The sequence below is a fragment of the Nanorana parkeri genome, unplaced genomic scaffold, assembly GCF_000935625.1.
Source record: "Nanorana parkeri isolate BGI_ZX_2015 unplaced genomic scaffold, ASM93562v1 scaffold259, whole genome shotgun sequence".
Taxonomy (NCBI): Eukaryota; Metazoa; Chordata; class Amphibia; order Anura; family Dicroglossidae; genus Nanorana; species Nanorana parkeri.
This window is the reverse complement of record NW_017306527.1, coordinates 1350482-1367081: the sequence shown is the minus strand read 5'-3', so window position 1 is coordinate 1367081 and position 16600 is coordinate 1350482. Positions and strand designations below refer to the sequence as shown.

The 16600-nt window shown below is 40.2% G+C and overlaps 1 protein-coding gene across 1 annotated transcript in view; it reads left to right on the top strand.

Moving 5' to 3' along the window:
- The window catches only part of MAP3K5 (mitogen-activated protein kinase kinase kinase 5), a 146410-nt gene that overhangs the window by 93813 nt on the left and 35997 nt on the right, over window positions 1–16600 (top strand). The window contains exons 14-16 of the mRNA XM_018556949.1: window positions 600–681; window positions 2957–3090; window positions 12432–12559. Of these exons, the coding sequence (XP_018412451.1) occupies window positions 600–681; window positions 2957–3090; window positions 12432–12559 (344 nt within the window). The remainder of the gene's footprint in view (window positions 1–599; window positions 682–2956; window positions 3091–12431; window positions 12560–16600) is intronic.

Sequence of the window (16600 nt, the reverse complement as noted above, 5' to 3'; positions counted from 1 at the left end):
AACTATTTGTCCATTAAAATATGCTATAAGCAAGCAAGTATTTGGCATTGTGTGCAGTAGAGTAGGGGCTGGCCAGAGAGGGAATATGATAATGTACCTGGTCAGATCGAGCATGTATTGGAATATATGTGAAACAAAAATCCCTATTCTTATGCAATAGTTTGCTAGAAATATGTAAAGGTGTACAGTAGTCTGCAAAGCTTGATTTCAGAATGCTCAGTATTTCCGCGCTATAAACCAGTACCTCTGGGTTTAGCTTCCAGCTAAGTATGAATAATTGATTTTCGTGACCTCACACACTAAACCCATTGCTTCAACTTGTGATAGCATGTAATGCAACACTATACTCTGTTATTGTTTTTTTTAATACTGATATACTGGAGCTATTTGCAGTTTTAGATGATTTTCAATAATGTAAGTTTAATAAGTATTCCCTGATGGAAAATAGGTTTCAGGTGCATAGATCTCTTACAAATCTGTGTTTGCACACTAAATTTAAAATTGCAGAATGGTTTTATGATCCATGAATCCTTTGTGACTACACCTTTTAAGATCTTGTCTTGTTTTGGCTATACAGTTTGTTTTTCCTTTTGTTGTAGATTTTTTGATATGGTTAACAGCATTACTGAAGAAAAGGGAAAAAACACAGATGACGTGGATTTTGATGGAGATGCCCTTGAAGTAAGCATGACACTTTTTATTTAAACAGTCTATAGCTAGTAGTTGGTTGGCATATTTCCAGCTGTAATAAATGATTTTCCCTTATCTGAACTGTTGGGTCATATTTTAGGGGATACAGTACATGTTTAGTTTTGGATGGAGTAGAAAAGAAAAATGTTCGTAACCCTGTCTGGTTTTATTATTCTAAGTACTGATGAAGGGGATTCATTAGAGTCCCCAAAACATGTTGGTTTCTTATTTTAATGCTTAATGATCAGATATGTTATCCAAGGCCTCTCAACAATTGGTGTGGTGCTCCTGTTTCTTCCTGTGTATGTCTTCGTTTCTGTGAATTGCTAGTCGGAGCCCATATACCTTTTAATGCAATTTTATATTTTGATCCACATGTGGATCCGCCATTTCCAACTGTCACAGCAATTTAAACCTGACCGAGATTACAACCTTTGTCCGCTATGTCTAAAACTTGAAAAGAAACATTTTAGTCAATAAGTTGCCATCTTGGCAAATACAGCTATGGATTAATGTAATGACTGGGGAATAAATTTTTTTTTTTTATCCTGAACTTTTGATGTGTTTAAAGTAAGATTTTACATTTTACACCTTTTAACCACTTGAAGACCAGGTATTTACTGGCCAGGCCATTTTTCAGTATTTAGCGCTACAGTACTTTGACTAACATTCCGTTATGCAGCGCTGTGCTGAAATTAATTTTATACCATTTTTGGGGACAGATAGATCTTTCTTTTGATGGTATTTATTCACCACTGGGATTTTTATTTTTTATTATATTAAGGAAAAAGTACTGAAAATTTTGGGGAAAAAAGTTTTTTTTTTACATTATGTTGGGAAACAATTATTACCCAATTTTTTGGTAAAATATAAAAATAGGGGTCACGTCGGGGTAAATAGACACCAAACATGTCAAGCCTTAAAATTGTGCGTACCTGCAAAATCACAAAAAACTACCATACCTAAAATTGGCCCTAGGCGACGCTTTAAAAGTTTTTACCGCTCATCAGTTTAGTGTTATCAGTGATTAATGGCCCTATGGCGCAATCGTCATTTTTGCACGTATGCGCACCCGACGCATGTTTGCAAGCAGGTATGGGTGGGGACTTTAAAAAAAATGTTGTTTTTGGTTTTTTTCTTTTTTTTCTTTTTTATTCTTTTTCATGTGTGACTTCAATTTGTTTGTTTTTTTGCAACTTTAATTTTTTTCATTATTATTAATATTATTATTATTATTTTTTCCACTTAACGTTATTGTTATCACATAGGGGTCTAAGAAACCCTCTATGTGATAGGAAAAAGATGTGACGGGTCCTCTCCAAGAACCCTAATGTCACCTGGGGACCCCCAAAGAAGCTGATGAAGCACAGATCTGCTTCATCAGCTTCTCTCCAGCTTCTATTTTTCTACAACGTCCAGCTGGGAGGTGGTTAAAATATAACTTAACCTTTGCAACAATAATAATGAAATAATTACCTAATTCGTTTGAAGTATCTATCAAGTTAAAATGTAAAACTTTGCTTGGCATACAATTGTACACAGCTATCTGTGGTATATTTACAAAAACCACAAGATAAATGTAAACATTCAGCTGGAGGGCTCTGTGGTGTTCTGTCCACAAGCTCCAATTCACTCACCTCCCATCACTCCTGCCTGCCCGCTCCCCTCTATTTGATTCTTCCTGGCCACCGCTGCTGCCGCGACATCTAGCGGCAGACGTAGAGAACTTTCACTGCTGCACTAGGAGTAGCCTCTCAGCACACCACAAGCCATGTTGCGACCCCCTTAGCTGTGGGTTGGGACCCACTTTTGGGTCGCGACCCACAGGTTGAGAACCACTGGCTTAAGTGAACCTTAGACAGTGTTTGTATTGCAAAGGAAGCGAGGGTGTCAGATCAGTTCTGTTCAGTGCTGATCACTGAAAGAGGTTTGTCTGTCTGCATATCTGCTGTAAAAAGGAAGAAGAGTTAAGACCATAAAAATGGGGTTTGTGAGTACAATATCTATGTGACTGCATATCTATCTTTGTTACTTCACATGGGCGTCATAGAGTTTCATGTACAAACATTTATGTTGCTACTTGGACTTAGAATATTTACCTAATTAATTGTTTGCCTATTAATTATATGTCTATTAATCTATCTTGATAAATTAGCTTGCATACTGTCAAAAAAAAATACTACTTTTTGTAAATGTATTTAATTACATATTACATTCTACTTTTGGGATTAAACTTGAAGAAACAACACTTTCTTCCTTTGTTTAGTTTGATTATGAATATGATGAAAACGGTGACAGAGTAGTCCTGGGTAAGGGTACCCATGGAGTGGTATACGCTGGACGAGACCTCAGTAACCAAGTGAGAATTGCTATCAAGGAGGTTCCCGAGAGGGACAGCAGGTAAGTTCATGTCAAAATATACAGCTAAATAAGAACTGTTGATTAAAGTCACTAATAACTGCTGCTGAAAATAATTTACAATTAATATTACCATAGCCTGCTAGCCCAACAAGCATTCAAGAGTAATACTGTCTGCTTATGCTTTAAAGCATAAGTGTACATTTATAAACATTTAGTTTTCTCAGAATTAGTAGGTGTTGTGTTGTGTTAGACCGCCGCTAATAGGCACAGGGTTATTAGCAGACATCCCATATTCATGTGTGGAGCTATGGAGTATGATGAAGCAAAGCAGGCTTCAATGAAATATAAGATATCAATCAAGATGACATGGTGTGAGCACCAGGGCACCTCCCCTGGAAGCTCTGTTGTTTCCAGGCCATAGCCTGTGTGGACATCTATATGATAAATATTGCTCGGCAACAAACTATTCTAGGTTAAAAGAAAAAAGTTCTTATGTGTGTAATTGCCTGTATGTTTAAACTATGGGGATGATTTATAAAGCGTATAGCTGGATGAATACCATTCACACAGACGAGAGGACGAGCAGATTTTTCCAGCCCTGATTATACAGGATTGATATAGCGTTAACAGTTTGCACAACGCTTTACAATTTCAGGAAGTTATTACAATACAATTGGGATCAGGAAGGATTTTTTTTCTCCCCTGTGGAGCAAAGTGAACTATGCTTCATTTTTTTTTTGCCTTCCTCTGGATCAAAAGTGGGTAACTGTGGGCATAGCATTCTTTTAGGTTTTTCTTTTTCCCTTTTATCTCTATAGGTTGAACTTGATGGACTTGTGTCTTTTTTCAACCTGACTAACTATGTAAATTCAAGACACTATGGTAAGGAGGGCCCTGTCTGTCAGAGCTTGCAATCTAAAAGATCACCAAAAGACAACATTTTATCTGGTTGAAGGGAAGTTGAAAGCATGCAGCTAATGGTCCATTTTTCTTCAATATCTGTACATTAGCACAGCATTGTAGCTGCCCCCCTAAACACGCTCATAAAATCCCTTATTATATAGTGTGCACATGGAAACCAAAAATTACTTTTCGTCAGTCAATTGTGTGACCATCTCCAATCTCTACACTATTTATGTTTTTCCATAAATGGCCCAGGTATATGGAGGTGGCTGGTTCATTATATTAGACATTTAAACAAAATATAACTTTCCCTGGCAAGTAAGTCAGGCCAGCTGACATACAGTATGTATAGCTTGTTCCGATCACTCCTTACCATCTGCACACAATGTAGTAAAAGCAACTGGTGCACTGCTGCTGTGCTACATACGGATAACATGTTTGACCCGCTAGGTCTTTTTAAGTCCCACAATAATAACCTTATATGCTGTATCATATGTTGTGATGACTTTAATTTCAGGCATGAAATGGTCCAGTCGAGTAAATTGTAGGAGACATGTTAGGTTTCTCAGGATTATAAAATCCACTGTATTAGTTTAAGCAAGTGCTGGACTTTGATGAATATTCTTAGAGCATTGCTCAAGTTCTGATATAAAAATAGAGATGTGGAAAGATTGAAGTACTTTCCAAAAAACATTTGGCAGTTCTGCATGCAGAGTTGTGAGAACTGAAGTAGAGTACATGACTCATCCTGCTGAATACCAGGATAAGATTCCATCTAGCAGACACAATTTGGAAATCGTGCATGTTTATGATACAGTACTGTAGGTATTACATGTCATCAGTAGTGATTACATTTTGCATCCTCCCAGAATGACATAAAATATCAACAGTAGTTCTCCACTTTATAATTCTGGGTGACCTGCCTATCTATAGGCCTCTTGCAGGAAGCAGTGGGGGGCACACATCAGGGTGTAGACTTTAATGCTAGTTATAAAAGCATTGCATCTGAAAGACGAAGACCCAATACCAGTTTTAACTGCAAAATAAATATGTGGGCTCTATTCCTTATTGCTACATAGAGTGTTTCCTTCCAAAGTCAGCCTTTTCTTTAGAGTTTAAAACCAGGAGGAATCTACTTTTTTTTCCCATGATGGTCCCATTTTGCTGATGTCACTGCTGAGACTCCTCTTCTGGATCCTGCTGAGAGATCCTCATTGCTGAACAGCAAATAGGAAGTGTCTCCATCAGGAAGGCAGTGATCTGCGCACCTAAAGAAGGACCCCCCCCTTCCTTTACACAGAAGGAGAGGGAAGACTTGGGGCAGTTAGGTAATTTGTTTTCTATGCTAGCAATTGGTTAGAGGGCGGCAGGTGAAGGGATAATTGTGGGGCAGATGGCAGGCTGGATGTGGCTTTAATCTAACATTCAATAGATAGAGGGCAAATTTTAGTAACCGATCCAGCCACAAAATGTTTTGTCACCCAAAAAGACACATAGACTTGCATGTCTGTATGCTAGTGGGGGACTGTGGTGCCTCATAGATATCATAAGCATTATCTATTCTTGGCAATTTTGTGGGACCATGTGACAATCTGCTGCTTGTATGTATTGGTAAGGAACTGGCAGAGTGCATGATATCGTATATTTAAAGAGGCTCTGGCAGGTCCCAAACAAATGCAGTGGCTGTCCCCTGCAATAGCAGAGGTAGCACTTCTATGTAGAGACAGAGGAAGGTACCACAGCGCATGAGACAGGAGACACATACATTAGACACTCTAAGAACAGTCCTGAAGTATGCAATGCTGGGACAGCATTAAAGGGAAGGTACCAGACACACCTCTATAAAGGTAAGTAAATTACCTCTTTTATTGCAGAGTAGTCCTTTTTGCATTCCACTCAGTAATATAGTGCTGCAGATGTGCCCACCCTGGCTGGTCCATGATGGTCCCATTTTGCTGATGTCACTGCTGAGACTCCTCTTCTGGATCCTGCTGAGAGATCCTCATTGCTGAACAGCAAATAGGAAGTGTCTCCATCAGGAAGGCAGTGATCTGCGCACCTAAAGAAGGACCCCCCCCTTCCTTTACACAGAAGGAGAGGGAAGACTTGGGGCAGTTAGGTAATTTGTTTTCTATGCTAGCAATTGGTTAGAGGGCGGCAGGTGAAGGGATAATTGTGGGGCAGATGGCAGGCTGGATGTGGCTTTAATCTAACATTCAATAGATAGAGGGCAAATTTTAGTAACCGATCCAGCCACAAAATGTTTTGTCACCCAAAAAGACACATAGACTTGCATGTCTGTATGCTAGTGGGGGACTGTGGTGCCTCATAGATATCATAAGCATTATCTATTCTTGGCAATTTTGTGGGACCATGTGACAATCTGCTGCTTGTATGTATTGGTAAGGAACTGGCAGAGTGCATGATATCGTATATTTAAAGAGGCTCTGGCAGGTCCCAAACAAATGCAGTGGCTGTCCCCTGCAATAGCAGAGGTAGCACTTCTATGTAGAGACAGAGGAAGGTACCACAGCGCATGAGACAGGAGACACATACATTAGACACTCTAAGAACAGTCCTGAAGTATGCAATGCTGGGACAGCATTAAAGGGAAGGTACCAGACACACCTCTATAAAGGTAAGTAAATTACCTCTTTTATTGCAGAGTAGTCCTTTTTGCATTTAGGGACCTGATAAGCTGTTTATTTTATGTACCCTCCCTCTGTTACTGGTTTAATGAAATTAGCTGCAAATGGAAAGTAAACTGCAGTTAAATCAATAGTTTAATATTTTTTTTATTGAAAAACATACTTCTACAAATGTTTAGCAAAAAATTATTATATATATATACATTCGGGGGGGGAATGGAGCAAAATACAGGGGATGCCAGTGCTCATCTCTTACTTTTAAATACTGGTTGCTTTGCTGTCTCTGCTTTTGATATTTTGAGACACTGATCTAAAATATGCTTCCAGATCCAAAATGTATACTCAAGTCAGAGCTCTGCATATTTAGAATGTACTGAAGCCCCTTGATCAGCATGACAGGGGACTAGAATTTTCAGAAGACATCAGCAATGGCCTTTATATTGCTTCTTGTTGGGTTTCTGACCTACCTATTAAATGCAGGACTAGTTAGGTTTGACCTATTTATTGTTCATTCACACAAACTTTGTAGGGTTGAAAGTGTAATAAGCACCCATTTGTGTTAATTATTTCAAATACTTGTTTATAGTTGTTTGATATGTATATACTGTAAAAAAAATAATAATTGATGTATGCTGAAAACCTTTACATAAAATGTATACTGATTATAGCTAGAATAAGTCCCATTTCACATGGACAAATCCGATCAGGTCCGCCTGCCTGTCTTTAAGGCGGATCCGATCAGATGGCCAATGCTTCACTACGGGCAACTGGGTCTAAATGGACATGTGCCCGTTTACACCCGGTTACCCCCAACTCTGGCCAGGTGTGGAAAAGCAACAGAACAGTGTTCCGTTTCGACAGACATGATCATGCTGGATGGGGGGGGGGGGAGAGGTGTAATCTGTTGTAAACAGACACATGTATTTTATTTATTTATTACAGGTATTTATATAGCGCCGACAATTTACGCAGCACTTTACATAGTTGCACATTCACATCAGTCCCTGACCCTCAAGGAGCTTACAATCTAAGGTCACTATCTCACATGCATACATAGAGGGCCAACTTAGAGAGGAGCCAATTAACCTACCAGCATGTCTTTGAATGTACATTTATATCCGATTTTCCATTGTCCGACATGGGGCCCAGTCACCTCAGCTTTTTACTCCAAAAAAAAGTGGACAGACACGGATGTCATAGTGGTGACATCTGATCCATACTGCTCCGATCAGGAGAGGATCGGTGCGTGGATCCCTTCCTAATCAGCCTGCTTGAAAGGGGCCCAAGAGAGAAGCATGTTCAGTTGTGTAATATATCTATGTGGAATGCAGTGCTCACTTTAAAGGCATTGCACTGTAACAAAGTTGGGATGATGTGTATTTTTTGTTTTTGTTTTTTTTTTGTCTAATGTACTCTAGCAGTCCCCCTTAGGCTCATCTAGCTGCTCACAGCATGGGGGAGGGTAAAAGCAAGCAAAAAGTACAAAGTGGTCCAGTATTGAAGTGTGGCAGCAAGATTTTCTTTTGTGTTTGAATAAATCTGAAAGTCTTTATTTTAAAGTATGTAGAGTAATGTGTTATCCTTTGTAGCATGATGCATTACTATATACTTGCATCACTAGCAAATCATTTCTATTGTATCTCGGGTGTATAATTCTACTGCAATCCAGAACACATTGTATTATTTAAATTAGTACAAATTATAAAGAAGAATATTGTATTTGTGTTTACTAAAAGCATCTACTGTGGAAATACAGGTTATTGCCAGTTCACAGGTTGACAGTCCTTAGAAGTCAACATTGTGGTACTGTACTGTGCTGATCTTGTTAAGCTTTAAAACAAAAAGTGCTGTGTTTGTGAATGTGTACACTTGCAGATTGCTTTTCTGTGGTGGACTTTGTGGATTAATTCAGGTTATAATGACAAATTTAGGAGCAAGCACTATGCTTTTTTGTGTCCTCCCGTTACCCTAAGGAGAACTATGGGGAAAAGCCCTAACCCCATAGTTCTCCTTTAACTTACGAGCAGTCACCCAGAACATCGCACTTTTTTGCACAATGCACTTTTTCGTGCTGTGCGGACAACATGCAGGTGTGATCAAGCTACATTAGAATGTCTTAGTTTTTCTGTATTTCGCGTTTCCACGTGTACAAATATGCATGGAAAAACGCTAATGTGTGAACGGAGCCTGAGGCGACGGTTCTGATCGGCTTCTCATGCAGGGCCAATTCTTCTTTAGAACTTAGGTAAGCATTTGTGGAATCTTAACAAGTTAATTCACATGGCAGCATCATAAGGAAGATGCAGACCTAAAGTATTTATTTTTTATTTTTACTGAAGGTCCACTTTACACAGCAGTTAACCAGAGCTAATTCTTCTGATTTTTCACAATACGAGTGTGAATGTTTTGTGAACGTTGAATTTCTAATAGTTAATGGAATCAAATTATCACTTGATTTCGACTTTGGTGACCAAAAAAAATGGGGAGTAAGAAGGAACAATTTTTCTTGAATGAACACAATTCTAACAGTAAAAAAAAGCTCCATTTGTTTCCAAAATGGAATGTTAAATTAAAAAGAAATTTCCAACAACATTTTACAAGTGTCTGATGACATTGTTGAATGTTATGACAAGATTTTTTGCATGAACATTCATTTGCAAATCTACCATTGTATGGCCAGCTTTATCCTTAATGTAGAACTGCCAAAAAGTTGTTTTTCTTAGTCTTGGATGGAGTAAGGGAGGCTTATAACCCCTGCCAGCTTTTTTGCCATCTGTGTCCCATTCGGGAGATTTCACTTCACTTCCTGTCTGAAAGCCACAACAGAAAGTGAGTGGAAATCCATCCAATGGTCACAGGAAGATTTCCCATCTATTCTTGTTATTATGACAACCCAAAATTTAGAATTTTCTTTTACTTTCACTTTCAGTCATTACTGTCACCAGGACATACAGAGAGGGTGACTCTCCCTACCAGGGCCACATACTTCAATAAAAACCTGACGTGTGCCAATTTCTCTCCACTCTATCTAAAACAAACAACAACAAAAAAAGTTTTAGGTTCAGTTCCACTTTAAGCTGCTGTGACATGATAACATCGGGGGATCAATAGAAGTGGAGGGGATAGGAGGTGTTGGGCAAACTCGTAAGTTAATTTAAGCAAAGAGGAAAAAAATCAGTGCAGTCCTATGCTTTTTCAATAACGCAGTCTACACACAAATGGCTTTCTCTTGAAGGAAACATTTCTTCCAACATTATAGTGTAGTGCTCCCCCACGAAGGAGCCGCCAAAATAACCCGGGTCTTCACTAGTTGTCTAGGGGTTTTGGTCTTCAGCTACCCCATTAGCATTTAACCGCCCTCTTCTAGTGCCCACAAAGCTGATATCCACTCCAGTAGTACAATACTGAATAACTTAACATCTTCACACTGGGCAGAGAGGGTACAGGGATCCTAGGCACCCAGGGTAGTACAGACATAGACTGCAGACTCACCAGTCCTTTTTAGCATCTCAGTGTTGATCCATTTGTAGTACAGCAAATAGTAATTTGAGAAGCAGATGAGCAGGGGTGAGCACAGATCCTCAGCAGGAGAGACACCAGACTTGCTCCTTGGTACTCTACATTCCAGGCACCTCCAGTAGCCATCATCTTCCCTGGTTCTCCTGCCCTTTCCTGGAGGCCTAGTGAAACTTTTCCCGCTCTCCAGCCTCTGCCAACCCCCATGTCTTGGCCTAACATGGGGGGTGGCTGGAAAGCACCCAGTCCTGTGCTAATCCATGGCTGGTCACGCATTAGATTAGACTAGCCATGTGCACATTCCCTACAATATATGTAGCCTGTCCCAGCATGCACCACTGGTTGAGAGAAACCCAGTAATTGGCTGCTGTACTGTACATACACTTAGTGTCCCTCATTGGCTGTCCCATTATACAGCAGAGCCACACTCCACCCATGTAGGAACAATCAATGCCAGACACCTGGAAATAACTAGATAACTGCCAACTACAATCCAGCCAGGCTGACTATAGCCCTGGCAAACACTAACAGGGTTATTCACAAAAGGGTGAAGAGTTGGGAGAAGGCAGGAAAAGTGAACAGTCTAGAATGGCTAGGCAACCTTAGCTCTCCAGCTGTGCTGAAACTACTAATCCCATCATGCTTCTTCCTCTGGGAGTCATGTCTATGGCTTGCAATGCCTTATGGCATTTGTAGTTTCAGCACAGCTGGAGAGCCAAGGTTGTCTACCCCTGATCTAGGACAACATAGCTGAACTGGAAAGTGAACTGAATTGGAGAATATTTCCAAACCAGCTATATTGTCCTAGATTGTTCACTTCTCCTGCCTTCTCCAAACTCTTCACCCTTTTGTGAATAACCCTGTAAATTTCTAGTAGCCACCTCGCGAAAAGGTGATGGGAGATACAATACATAGTTTATAAACTAAAGTTTTGTATAGTTTATAATTGAACACTTAATACCAGGTGCATCTAAGACCCTTAGCTTGCAGACCATGATGGACTTTCTAATAAGAAAGCACAGTACATCCTGCGCTCTTGTATACCTTTCTGCTGACTGCCAGATGGTCCCGTCTCTGCTAGCAGAATGGGAGTAGAACATGTCCCACCTCCGCTATGAGGTAATATGATATCCTGTTAGTTAGGTCTATTCATAAAACAAATCAATTCACAGTCATTTGAAAACTTGAGTACTAGCCTTGTACTTGCCACCTGCTGCCTCCAATGTTTCCTATTAACCTGACTAAAAAGAAATGTAGTCCTGAGCATAAAAATTAAGACATTTTTAAAATACCATAAATTATTTCAATAGGTATTAACTAAATTCCAAATGTGTGAGTGAACAGGTAAAAATGCCCATAAAACGTATCCCCAACACAAATATATATGTTTGCTCATATGGTGAAATCTTTCCATAGGTTTCCTAGAGACATAAAAACATGGTTGTATAACACTTTTCTTCTTGATTTGGCCTTGTAGGTGTTATTAGTATAAAATTAACATGGCATTTTTATTTAAATACATGTTCTGTTTATTTTGCTCCACACTGGTACCTTTGTGATAAAATCTGTTATTTAATTGCCAGAGTTATGCAGCCCCATGTTGTAAACACTGACAGAGATAGACAGGCGAAATCACTTTGGCTGTATATTACTCTCCACTTGTTTTCCAGTCTAACTCTGAGTAGATGTTTGAAAGTTGGGGCTTTTCAGTGGAACCCGAAATAGATTTGTCTTTACAGGCTTGAATCAGCTTGAATGTTTTTTGTTTTCATTTTTTTGTAGCAACATAGCCATAAGAATAACATAAATGCAGAAGTATGTTTGAAGCATGCTTGAACCTCATGATTTAAGGCCCAGTTCACACTGAGCGATTTATCGCGCGATTTTGGCAGCGATATCGCTCATATTTCCACGCGATATCGCTCTATGTAGCTTCTTCAATCCATTTCAATGGAGCTGTTCACATCTCGTCGCTCAATATCGCTGTTAGCTCGTCGCTGGTAGCTTGTCGCTCCTACATGACCTTTTTTCGAGCGATTTCGAGCAATATTGCTCCTGATTGCATACAGCCCAATAGGAAAAAGTCGCTCAAAATCGCGCGATTTTCATGTCACTCAGTGTGAATGGGGCCTAAGTCCAGATGCCGTGTTACCTTATAGAGTTTGTCTGTAGGACTTGTATTGTGTGTTTTACTTAGTGAAGTGTGTTGTGGATCAGTTTTTCTTTTTTTAGTGTGTCAAGGAATGTGTTGGAAAATGTATAAAGTTTTACTTTAAATTAAACACATTTCTAAATATATTTACTTACTTTTAGGTACTCTCAGCCACTCCATGAAGAGATTGCACTTCACAGGCACCTGAAACACAAAAATATTGTCCAATATATGGGCTCATTCAGCGAAAGTGGCTTTATTAAGATATTTATGGAACAAGTTCCAGGAGGTAAGTTCACTTTTTTTATTTCAAGAAGAACTCCAGGTACTTCAAATATTATCCCTTACAATAGGGATAATTCTCCTCCCCCCACCCCATCCCCAAGGGTTAAGTGCTTGTTTTGGTCTGGGGTTGCCTCACTGGAAGAGTTACATTTTTAACTGCCTGGAGTTCTTTAAGTCATAATGAACATGAATGCGTACTGCATGTTTTGCACGTTTAACCAGTTCAGCTCCTGTACCCGTTATACCCCTTATGTACCAGAGCATTTTTTACATTTCTGCTATGAAACTGTTTATTCAGGAATAACTTTTTAAACAACTAATATAACAAATTAATACATATCTTGTTTTTTGGGGCAAACTAGGCTTTCTGTTGGCAATATATTGGCAACATGTATTTTCTATGTAAAGTGTAGATTAAAAACAATTTTTTTTTTTTCTATTTTGACAACTGTTAATTTAAAAACAATGGATTTTAATTTAAAGGAGAACTATGGGGTCAGGGCTTTTCCCCATAGTTCTCCTAAGGGTAATGGGAGGACACAAACTAGCGTCCTCCCATCACCCAAAGCTGAGTATACCGCGAGCTGTAGACGCCGGAACGGATCCCGACAATTATGTCTGGATCCACCCGGCTGCGTGAGTGACAGCTGGCTCTGCCTATCTAGAGGCAGTGCCAGCTGTACCCGCCCAGTCTGTTCCGCCAGTCAGCGCTGGAGGATCGGTCAGGGAAAGGGGGAATCCATTCCCTCCCCTGTCACGGCTCTCTGCCGCCACAGGATCCAGAAGTGAGCGAGCGCCGGTATGTGTTCGCTCACTTCCCTATCTACTGGGCCGACCTGTGACAGTTTCATTGTCACAGGTCGGCTCAGATTATGAGGCTGAGTGAAAATCACTCACCTCATAATTCTCCTTTTAAATAAAAGTACATTACTCATTAGGGCTGCAACAACTAATCGACATAATCGATTATAATTATTGATTTCTCCTGTTCAGCCCGCAGCCTTAATTTCTCATCCCTTTTAAATATAAGGCAGCCGTGCATGTGTCGGTCTCTGAGGTTGTTCTGGCTGTTTGATGTAGTATATCGATTAGCTCACAAAAATTGCAAATAGCCAACTTGCTGACTAATCTTGGTCATCACTGATCTCTTGTTACCCAACTTGTGTATATTAGGGCTGCAACAACTAATCGACATAATCGATTATAATCGATTATTGAAAAAGTTGTCAACTTTTTCAATCATCGATTAATCGGCTTCCGATTGGTTGGCCATGTTCACAGCTCCACACACGCTGCGCGCCACACCTCCTCCCCACCTCACGCTCACCGTTGCCAGATCCGCCCGCCCGCATCCACGCGCCGCACCTTCTCCCCGCCTCATGCTCACTGCCCGCCCAAATCCACGATCGGCGCAGGGAGAAAAAGTAAGGAGGAGCAGGTGTGGGCGGATGACAGCCTCCGATAGACAGAACCGATCTCAGAAAGAAGTTGCTGTAAGACTGCTCAGGTAAGCCAGCACCTCGCCCACATGGTGCTCTATAATGTATTGCTGGGATAGTGGGATTTGTAGTCCCCTATAGCTGATGGTACATTGTGCTGTATATTATACCATCAGCTATAGGGGACTACAAATCCCAGCAATACATTATACACTGTATGTATAATGTATTGCTGGGATTTGTTGTATTACTATATAGCTGGTGATATTCTGCACTGCGCTGTATAGAGGACTACAAATCCCAGCAATAATACATTATACAGTGCAATGCAGAATGCCGCCAGCTACAATGTTCTATTGCTGGGATTTGTTGTATTCCTCTATAGCTGGTGGTATTCTGCATTGTGCTGTATAATGTACTATTGCTGGGTTTTGTAGTCCTCTATAGCCGGTGCCATTCTGCATTCATTGCTATATAATTTTACACTTTTCATTTCACTATATTGCACATCATACTTTTTTTTTTTTCTTTTTTACTTCCACCGCTCCAAGCTTACTCCTGTGATGGACTGCAATCTCAATACAAACTAGTAGTCCATCACTGGAGCCATTTTTGTAAATGTATTTTATTTTTTATCCGATTAACCGATTAATTGAACGTAATAATCGGCTAACTAATCGATTTTGAAAATAATCGTTAGCTGCAGCTCTATTACTCATTCTATAATTTGTTCAATTTAAAAAGACTCTAAAATCAGATTTCTGGTACAAAGCATGCCAAAGTATTTGTAAATGACAAAAAAAATGTCAGTTTTTGTTCTTTAATGCAACACTGAAAATAAAGAACAAACAAAACGAATTAAAAAAAATATTAAGGGAAAGAAAAAGAGAATGGAAGGGGTTAGGATGTGGGACTGATTAGGATTAATTAGGGAATAATAAAGGGTTAAATAGGACAATATTTTATTTTAAAAAATGTTTTATTTGTAAGTTGCTTTTTTTAATTTTTATAATGCTAAAAATGCCTTTTATTTACTTAATGACACTTGCAGACTACCATTGTTATTTTACACAGGAGTGGCTACATTTTGGTAGCTGTTCCTGCGTAATACAAAGCTATTCCCAGCTGTCATTTTGACAGCCGGTAATAGTTGCATGAGGCAGCAGTGGGAGAGAAGCTGGACATAAGAGATGCTTTCAGAAAACTTTGTTGAAGTTTTTAAGTTGTACTGTGTTCAAAATTTTCAAATGATTAAGCAATGTTGTATATCATAATATTCCAAGGGTTAAGGAAGCCTTCACTGCCAAGTTTTCAAGTTTTTTTGTTTTTTTTGTCTGTGTGGTATGATTTAAGCATCTCCCAATTTTCCCAGAGCTAGAAGCTCCAGTCTTAGTGTTCACCTCCAGCACCATCTCATGGTGAGTACTGGTATTGTGATATACTTGTGAGGATTAAAGTAGTAGGCTAGCCAAAACATTTCTTTAAGTTTTGGATATGATATTGCTGTCTCTGTGTCCATTGGGGAGATTTCCTTCACCTTTTGCAACAGATGATTCCAGTCACTGAGACAAAAAGTTAATGGAAAGTCCTCTACAGAGTCTTTACCTCTCCCCCATAATCTTAAAAAAATAATGTTTTATTGTTGTATTCCTGTTGGGGACTTTTCTCAACTCCTTGTCCATGTTGGCACCAGCCACCAAAGAGGAAGTGAGGAGGTACTACTTCTTCGCCATTTGCTTCAGAAAAAGAAACACATAATTAGTCAGGACTTCTGCTTAAAGGAGAACTATGGGGTTCTATTTTTTCTTTATTATTGCATTCCTTAGGCTAAAGAAGTAAATAGTGTAATTTTACAACCGAAGCCTGTAAACCCTTCTTTAAGATGGAGGACGGGGCTAAGTGCCGCAATGAGGAGAGATCCCGACAATACTGTCTGGATCCTCCTCGCTGATCTTCGTCACTCTGACAGCGATTCTTGAGAGCTGCTGCGCGTCCATGAATATATGGGCATGTGCAGCAGCTCTGTCCACGCAGCTCTCTCCTTACCTGCACGTCTCCGTCCTCTGTGCCAGCCTTTCCTTCCCCTCTCTCTCCCTGCCCTGTGTCACGCTGACATACTAATCACTGTGGATCGCTGAAGAGAGAGGGGAAAGAGCCTTTTCTTTCTCCATCATTTACCACATATGGGCAATTCCATATATGGTGACTGATGTCACTGGGGATCCCTGCAGACTGGCAAGCATCCGATCAGCAGGGATCCCCAGTGACATCATTCACCATATATGGACTTGCCCATATGTGGTACATGACGATGAGAGAGAGGGCTCTTTCACCTCTCTCTCTCCCTGCCCTATGTCATGCTGACACCTAATCACTGGGGATCGCTGATGAGAGGGGGGAAAGAGCACTAAGAGTGCAGGGAGGCTGAGGCAGTTCATTTCTTACCATCTATTGCCGCTGCCTTTTCACTTGAGACTCAGCCTCCAGCTCCCAAATGCCAGCGTACACGCTCTGACAAAACACAGCTGTGCACGATGAGAGGAAGAGCGGCCAGAGCAATGGGAGAATTTGGGGGGGGGGGGGGGGGGGGGGGGGGGGGCACGCCA